This window comes from Microtus ochrogaster, assembly GCF_000317375.1.
Source record: "Microtus ochrogaster isolate Prairie Vole_2 chromosome 14 unlocalized genomic scaffold, MicOch1.0 chr14_random_1, whole genome shotgun sequence".
In the NCBI taxonomy this organism is placed as follows: domain Eukaryota; kingdom Metazoa; phylum Chordata; class Mammalia; order Rodentia; family Cricetidae; genus Microtus; species Microtus ochrogaster.
Window position 1 is genome coordinate 232665 of NW_004949096.1, and position 9425 is coordinate 242089.

The 9425-nt window shown below is 36.7% G+C and overlaps 1 protein-coding gene across 1 annotated transcript in view; it reads left to right on the top strand.

The window, feature by feature from the left end:
- Ccdc73 (coiled-coil domain containing 73) overlaps window positions 1-9425 on the top strand; it is a 126863-nt gene that overhangs the window by 116214 nt on the left and 1224 nt on the right. The window contains exons 14-16 of the mRNA XM_005364019.3: window positions 2302-2491; window positions 3397-4872; window positions 6873-7006. Of these exons, the coding sequence (XP_005364076.1) occupies window positions 2302-2491; window positions 3397-4872; window positions 6873-7006 (1800 nt within the window). The remainder of the gene's footprint in view (window positions 1-2301; window positions 2492-3396; window positions 4873-6872; window positions 7007-9425) is intronic.

The following is a 9425-nucleotide window of genomic DNA, read 5'->3' on the forward strand; positions in this document are numbered from 1 at the left end:
CAGGCTACCCTCAAACTCATAACCTTAGCCTCCTGTGTACTGTGAACACAAGTGTGCAGCCCTATGCCTGTTTTAACCAGTTTTAATATGTATATTACTTTATTTTATGAGTTTGTCAGATTTCTTTCCTGGGTTTTAGTTTATGTTTTTACTTTTTAAACATGTTCAGCTATCTCCCACATACATCTCTAAATGACAAACTTTCAGCAAAATTAACCAAAAGAGGTTATCTAAATTAATAAAATTAGAGATGAAAATGGAGACATTAAAATAGATACCAAGAAAATTCAGAGCTTTGTAAGAACATTTTAAAAATCTATATTTTTCCAAGCTAGAAACCCTATATTTTTTTTTCTAGAAACTCTAAAAGAAGTGGATGGATTTCTAGATATATAAGGTCTATTAAAGTCAAATCAACATGAACTTAATAATTTAAATAGATTCATAACATCCAGTGAGGTAGAAACAGTAATTTAAAATTTCCTAACTGAAAAAAGTCCAGGGCCAGCTGGATTTAGTGCAGAATTCTGCAAGACCTTCAAAAAGAGCTAATGCCAATTCTCAAATTATTCTGCAAAATAGAAACTGAAGAAATGTTTCTGAATTCCTTTTACAGAGTAGTATTGCCCTGATACCCAGACCAAAGATGCAAAAAAGAAAGAAAGAAAGAAAGAAAAGAAAAGAAAAGAAAATATATATATATAGGCTAATCTTTGATGGGCATAGATGTACAAATTCTCAACAAAATACCTACAATCTAAATTCAGGGACACATGAAAATGATTACATACCATGATCAACTTTTCTTTATTCTAGAGATACAGGGATGGTTCAACATATATAGATCAGTAAAAATAATCCACCACATAAACAGACTAAGGGACAGAAGCCATGTGATCATCTCACCAAATGGAGAAGGGCCTTTGACAAAATCTAACATCCAATTCATGATTAAAGTTCTAAATCTATCTTTAAGTCTTTCCTTTCTATGTTGAGCCACATTTGCTGAGAAGCAAATTATGTTCTTTTTTCTTTCCTATGCCTAGTCATTCTTCTGCAGGAAAAAAAATCTGCATAAAACAATTACCCCAGGCCATCTACCAATTGCTCCACCCACTGGACACTACACCAGCAGACACTGTATCCAACGTATACTTCCCCCGTCTCTTTTAAGTGCTTGATTTTTTTTCCCCAAGGCCCTTGTCTCTGTCATTGCTTTGTTCTTTCCCTTTTACCTCCTAGGCTGTCCCTTAAACTGGTAAAAAACATAAATAGCCCTTATTACCAGTAACTGAAGACAGTGTGCTGTAAAGGTTTTGTATACATCAAATCATGACAGCATTTTCATGCTATGGAGAGAAAGCAGGCAAACTTGAGGGTGAGCTGGGTTTAGTTAATGGCTTAGAATGAAAAGTGAAGGATATTTCTTCTGCATTCATCTCCCTCTCAAGCCCCCACCCTGCTCTCCCTACCCTCATATATGACTCCTCATCATACTTCAAAGCAGGGACGTAGAGACATAGGGATTCCATACAGTGCTGCATAGTCCCTGCTTTATTAAAGCTGTCTTCTTTCTTTTCCAGTATATATACCAAACTAAGTTTTTTGAGGGTAGGGACTGTGTTTTGTTCATTATTGAATTCCAAAACCTACTGTGAGATCAGTATTTCTGTGTGAGAAAAAGGATTTTATTTTTGAAACAGAGTCCACACTGTAGCCTAAGCTGACCTGGAACACACTAAAGTAAATACAGGCTGGCCCCAAACTCCTGATGATCCTCTTGCTTCAGCCTCTTGAGTGCTGGAAGTAGAGGTGTGTGCCACCACTCCTGGTTTGTTTTCTGTCTTATAGGTGCATAAAATGCTACCTAAAATTTGCCTGGCCCAAACAAATCTTACCCCTAATTTGCTTGCCTGTGTGGTATAATAATATGATAGATGTATTTGTTTTATTTTTTTATCTTTTTATTTTCGAGGCAGGGTTTCTCCATAGCTTTTTGGTTCCTGTCCTGGAACTCACTCTGTAGACCAGGCTGGCCTCGAACTCACAGAGATCCGTCTGCCTCTGCCTCCCAAGTGCTGGTATTAAAGGCGTGCGCCACCACCACCCGGCTGATAGATATATTTGAAAGCATATTGGGCTTTTCAGTTTGTTCAAATGTGAGACTGTATACAGGGAACTTCAAAAGTCATTTGATTTTCAAATAGAAAATGCTGAATAGTTGAACTAAAATTCACTTTTATCAACAAAGTTTTCTCAAATATTTAACACATTTAAACAATCTTTTCTATTTTATACTAGCGTATTCCAGAACTAAATAACGAAAGCAATGATGGACTATCCAGTGAAAAATCAGAAAATATCACCATGCAAAAATATAATTCTGATCAAGAAATATGGGGAAAAAATAAAAGCAGTTTTTGTTTAGATACTGATTACTACAGAGAAAAGGAAAAAATTAAAGACGTACCTGTAGAAGAAATTGCAGAAGGTAACCTTAAAGCTACATTGATAAAGCTCCATGGGGGCCTTCTCTGGCATTTAGGGGGCTACAGTTACAGCTTTGCATGAGGACCTTCCAGTATAATGGGGAACCACCTTTTCACCTGTGTGTAAACAAGCATTCTGCACATGAGTCTATAACAGTGACTTTGCAGAGAGCATGCTCTGGGTCACCAGCACACTTTTGGTGAGCATACCACATTGCCCTTGGTTTAGATGCCCACAGGAAGCACTGAGATGATTTCTAATTTCTCCACTTAAAGTGGCACTGGCCAAGGTGTTCAAGTGAGGGTGGATAGCCACTCAGTGGAGACTTTGGAGAAAAGTGATTGAACCAATATAGCCCTTAAGACCTGAAATTTATGTTCTAGGTTATTTTAACTCTACTTGTGATTTGATGCCTATAGTTAAAGCAAAGATAAATAGAATTGTCTTGGGTAGGTAGATTGACCCAATTATTCCAGAATTTTAAAATACTTACAGAGTAAGAAACAAAAAAATGATTGTTGTCAAACATGATCAAGCTAACTATCAACCTCTGAATGTTGTTAGACCTGGGCTGTAATGGATGTTAGTATATACATTAATTTTTATCAGGATTGTACTTTATGCCTCAAAGGAAACTATAGGAAAAATAAAGACCATTGTGCAAATATTTAACGCTGCTTGCCCCAATGGGTAATTGCTATTGGGAACTAAAAAGTTTCAGGGCAGAGCCAAGAATTTAGCTTGCTTTAGTATAGAAATGCAAAATTTGAAGAAAATTGATGTCATCTTTGTATGATTAATGTCCAGTAGACTATTTAAGACTCAGTATGTTTTCATAAAATGTAGGTGACATATGTTGTAAACAAACTTTACTGGTAACATTTTATTGTGTCCTTTTCATGACAGACTTACAGCCTTTTGAAATAAGTGCCAAAAGCAAAATTAATACTATGGTGACTCAGGATGGACACCAAAATGGAATGTCCCCAAGCAAAGCCCTTTGTGTAGATAATGATATAACTTATCAAGAACAAACCTTGAATGTTACTGACTACAGAAAGTCAGGCAGTGTAGAAGTAAAAGACAAGGTACGCTTGGAAAAGGACAAGGGATGTGCAGAATTTAAATCAGTGAACAATTTCTTTATAGAGCGAGATGAATCACTGGAAGCAGAGAAGACGTGCCTGGAAGGGATTGAAGGATTAGGTCTTCTCCACAGTGGTGTAGATGCTCCTCTGGAGACTGGGAGTGACAAAGAACCCCTTAGTGGCATTTCAGATGAGATGGCCCACAAAAGAAACTATAACACAGATGTTTCTGAAAACAAGCTGTTCAAACAGCAATTCAAATTGCTTCCCGCAGACCTGGAAAATGCTACAGAGAAGGAAGTTACAAGTCATGACCAAACCAAAGCAGGGTTAGATTCAATTCTAGATATAAAAGTAAAATTTGATCATTGTAAGAAACATGGCTTACAGGATTTAGGTAATGTTATGTTAGATGATAAGAACCAAAAAATGAAAGAGACCTTAAGTGAAGAGAGTGAGTGCAGCACAGTACCCTTTCCGTGCTGTCAGCAAGCTAGAAAGGCTGCTCAGCAGCCTGAAGCAACTGGTGCATGTGCTGCAGTGATCAGCCCACCCTGTCCATCTGCTGTTTCAGGAGATAATTCGAAAGTACTTAAGAATTCACCAAACAGTATTAATACTCTGCTGACATTGGTGAAACCTGACTCAAGCCCTGCAGAAATAACTATGCGGAAAAATATGAATAACATACAAAACAGTCCATTTAAGAACCACTTGGAATCTTCAGAAAGCCGTATGAGCATCTCAAACGTTCCAGTTAACCAAGGGGACAGTCCTGCTTCACAAGCCAGAGATTTTAAATCTGTAGTTTCCATAACTTCCACAGGAAAACCACTTTCCAGTGAGAATCAGATAACTGAAGCTACAAAACGTGCTCTCTTTTCCTCGGTGGATGTTAAGAAAAGACGGTGCATGTTGCTAAATAATAGAGAGAAAGCAGAGGTATCAAATGACATCCTGTCAGAAGGAACATTTAGTGAAGGTCAGTTGGAAGAATCACGTTTGTCTCATGTATCGCCATCTGCAGATTCAGTAAACACAAGTGCAAGGTCGGCCTTTGATCTTCCCACTCTAGATAAAAACCTCAAGAAAACACCAGGATATATGAAGTTTGTAGCCCCTAGTCCTCATTCAAAAATAAATCAAATTAAGAACAAAACAGTGGGCATTTCCCTTTCCAGCTTTCCTTTATTGGTAAAGGAGAGACCAGCAGGTCCAGAAAGCAAAGTGATCGCTCAAGTGACTTTTTGTAAAAATGTTGATCTGGATGACACCAGAAAAAATACTGAGCCAGGTAAGGAAACATGGCATGCTTGAAATTTCCTTTTTAATTTCTGTTACTTAGCTATTCTGGACAAAAAGAGTTTCCAGATTTGTTTAAAGTGGAAAAGAATATACGTGTTTGTGAATATAAAATCACCTAAGCATAATATAGAGCATACATAAATAGAACGGTTCTCTTTACATGAGTTGTTTTTAACCTAAGTCTAAGTAGTAGTATTGGTCTACCACCAATCACATTTGGGAGTGTTTTTCCTTGTCAAAGTATGGCACACCACCACCAGGGTGAGGTCATTGAGGTAAATTAGGAATAGCTGCCTAGTGAAGAAATCTTCATCTCTGAGTAAACTGGTCTTTTCTTTTTCTGTTTTTCCTTTTGTACCTGTTCCTTCCCTAGCACTACAAATTCAACTTCTTTCTCTTGGCAAAAGTGAAACAAAGGAATTTATTTCACATCATTAGGTTTTGTTGTGATTGCTTAAAGCATGTTAATCCTTTCCTTTAATAATTATGTACCTATGTTATATTCACATGTTACTTCAGCAATTAGAGGGTCCATTTTCTTGAAGTAGCACACGAATGACAGAATAACTCCAGGAAACAAAATGATAACTTGGTGAAATACAGGATTTAGTAGGGATGTGGCTATTTGGTGGTAATACATTGAGGTTCATATTCCCTGCTTTTACTTTACTTTTACTACAAATATTTAAAAATGAACTACATGTTGGGCTGTGGAGACAGCTGGTAGAAAGCAGTTGCCATGTGAAAGTAAGGATCGTCAGTACCCAAACAGATGCTTGTGCTGTGGCAACCCACTTGAATCACAGCAGAGGGAAGCAGAGTCAGGGGATTCTTGGAGGTGGCTGGCTAGCCAGATTAGCTGAATTGGGCCAGTTTTGGGTTCAGGTGAGCAACCCTACCTGTACATACAAGGTGGAGTGAATGAGGACGATATCTGATGTCGGCCTCTGCCACACACGCAAACATGCATACACATATACGCGGAGAAAACTAAGCATGAATAGGTACCATACAGCTGTGAGTTAAATATATCAAAGTGATAGTTTGTGATATGAAGAAAAGTATGTTTACTCTGCTAATAGTAATCTCATAGTCAAAGTTGTTGAGGTTAAAGGCATTCTTAAGATTTCTTGGACAGTCTTAACTAGCATTGAACTGTTCATTTTCCAGCTTTAGTTTCTCTAGGGCTGGGGTCAGAGTACTCAGATTACAGATGTGTACCACCATGTCTTGCTAACTAGATTTTAAGGGGACTTTGCGGATTTAACACATTGAAGAAATGCTTTATTTAAATAAGGAATGCTTTATTTAGTTCAGACTTAATAGGCTTTGTTCAAACAAAAAATTGAAGAAAAAAACTTGAGAACAGTAGGGTCTTAAAAATAAATATACCTTGTTTGCTAGCACCATCGATGTAAGGGGGGAAAACACCAAAATGCTGTATAGCCTTGTTTCTCAAACTGCAATTTTTAATATTAAACATAGCTTTTACTCAGTACTATTTTCTCAGCATGTTTCATTGGCATAAGAGATATCTAAAACTACACATCTTTTAAGATTTACCAGCTGTTTTAAGTAATTTTTGTTAAGCCCAACAGCCCCTACTTAACAGCCCTTTGTGACATTTTCAATATAGTTTGTTTATAGGTGGTGTTTATGTTCAGTCTTCCTCACTAAATTTGTAAAATGCTCATTATATATTTACATGTGTGGGTAATATGGTGGTAACCAGGAAATGAGAGTATTTTGTATGTGTTTAAGAAGGTATTTATACCATATTACCTTTCTTAACAATTTAGGACAGTAATAATACAATCTTGTTTTCTGAAATGAAATGCCCAAAAGGAAAGTCTAGGAATTATCCAAGTAATATCCTGACATGGAAATACTTGGTTTTTAAATACAAAAACGTAAGACCAGAAAGTGAAGTCATTAAGATGTGTCTAGAGAATACAGTTCACTTGTTGTCATTTCCTGTTTGTCAATCAGATACTGCCAGCTTTAGCAGAGTTGCTGACACTGTGAGTGACTGGAGTATCCATCCAGATCCCAAGGGACAGCCGGGTGAAGGGAGGAATGCAACTACAAAGACGCTTTATGGTTCTTCTTTTCCCACAGAACATGTAAGTCAATTAAAAATATTGCTGAGCAGACCTCAGTGAGCTAATTCTCCAGAAATGTGTAGCACTGTATGCATCTGGAGACTATAAGCCCTAACTGATCTCCAGAATAATATCAAGAGGGCAACATGGCACCATTTTTCACAATTAAGGCTGATAGAAAACAGCAGGAAAAAGTCACAGTGTATAAATCAAGTAGATACAATCCAGCCTGTTCAGGGGACTGAGGCATCATCTTATATATTCCTGTCACCTCAGCTTAGAAATAGTAGATTTGAACATCCAACATTTTTTATTAATAAGCTATCAGATTGATTAATTTATATTATCTTTGGAAGTGCATGAAAGGATAAAATGTCCATAATGCAATGATAGGAAGTATGCATTAAACAGAATATTTGTTGAGATCAGATGGTTCCTAGGAGTCCATTCAGTATAAGAGCTACTAACCATAGCTGACAAGTTATTTGGTTAAATTTCTAAATTTTATACCTTAGTGTATAGAACTTTACCCAACAAGTCTGTGTTGTTCAAAGATTTTATGAACAAAACGAACCCTGTCCAGTGCTGGTGTAGCTGATAAAAGGTAAGCAATGCCACTCATGAGATTACCATAGCAGCACATTCTGCAGATCTTCGGGCATTTAGAGGCATTAAACATTTTTTCACGCTACAAAGCTGCATGCTAGCATCCCGAACAGTTTCAGCCATGAATATTTCATTTCCCTTTTTAAATGGGAGAAACCTCAAGTAACACAACTCTTTTCACAGTAGTGAACTTGGCACAAGGAAGCCTGACTTCCCAACTGGTAAGTCATAAAGTAGAAAGCAAATTTCGGCAGAGCCGGACACCACAATCTAAGTGAGGCCAAATCTTAATGTGGCCTGACTAACCTCCCCTCCAGCATTTTAAGGGTCCAACAGAATATGATATTCCTTGAAAACCCCTTTTTGTAGTTAATCTCTAAGTTCTTTGTGTCTGATACCTAATGTTCTCCCTACAGTAAATGTTTCTCAGGATCTGCATTTACGGATTTTATAATTTCCAAAGAAACATGGTTATTACATTCTGTAAACACTTTTTTTCTATTTTACAGATGAAGAAGTAACACAAATGTGAAATCTTTTCCAAGGTCACTTAGATAAAATTATCTATGGTGGACCTATATTACATGTCCTAGCTCAATCCAATGTTGTTTTTCTAAACTCTTCCAAACAGAAAAAGATTTGATTTACTAGAGCATAAAAACCAAACCTCCTGTGTACAGTGGTACAGTAAATATCATTATCTCTGTAAACTTAATAATTATCACATAATGTAGGAAAAAAATCAGAAGTAGATCTTCTAGAACAAATGACAACATTTTACAGTACATTCACCTCTGTAGGGGTAAGGAAAATGGTATTAGAGCAAGGCCACGCTCACCCCTTTATGGAGCCTGTAGCTCATGACAGAACTAAACTGTGAGACAATCTGCAAAGTCAAAAGTACTTACCTGGTGCTTTGCAGAAAGTTCACCTAAGTGTTCGACATGACGGGTGATGCTATGAGGACTAACAAGCAAAAATTAAGATTAAAGGCATGTTCCAACACTGCCTGGCCATCTTAATTTCTAAGACCAGAGGAAATAATTGTTTTCTCTATAAACTGCTATGATCTATTTTTTTTTAATTATTATTTTTTGGAGACAAGGTTTCTCTGTAGTTTTGGAGCCTGTCCTGGAACTAGCTCTTGTAGACCAAGCTGACCTCAAACTCATAAAGATCCTCCTGCCTCTGCCTCCTGAGTATGATCTAAATCTTAAAAAGATTTATATAAAAATGTTTACATTAGGTTTTTAAAATCTTGGGATATTAATGTAAATTATTTTGTTTACATAATATACATGTAAATCCCTCACACCAAAAACAAAGTAACCATTATCCTAAAGCTATTCAATTTCCATTTAAAAAAAATAAAACTGACATCATTTTTGAGGACCAATGTTTTCCCCATGAAACCACTCCAAACTTGATAGGGATAAGTTGGAAACAAAGTCAATATTTAATTTGTGATAGTTATTACATCACACATTCATAAAAAGTACTGTTTTTGAAGCTCTTTTGCACAACTGTTTGTGAAAAAATTTCAAGACCAGAAAAGTGCTCACAGTAAAAGGCAAGACAGATGATTCTGTAGAATAACTGAGAACACTTAGAAAAGGAAGTCTAGCAGCCAATACCATAATACCGGCATATCTTCCTGGATAATGGAATAATAATAACAATATTTAGTTTCTTCGTATTCCTATTTTCAAGTATTGTATCAGGAAAAAAAAAAACATCTCTTAAAACAAAAGTTGTTTTGTGAATACAGCTTTCCTCTTCTGCCTCAATGCTCCTCCTGCTCTTCTCAATAGTGTCAGCAGCCTGGCAGAAAAGA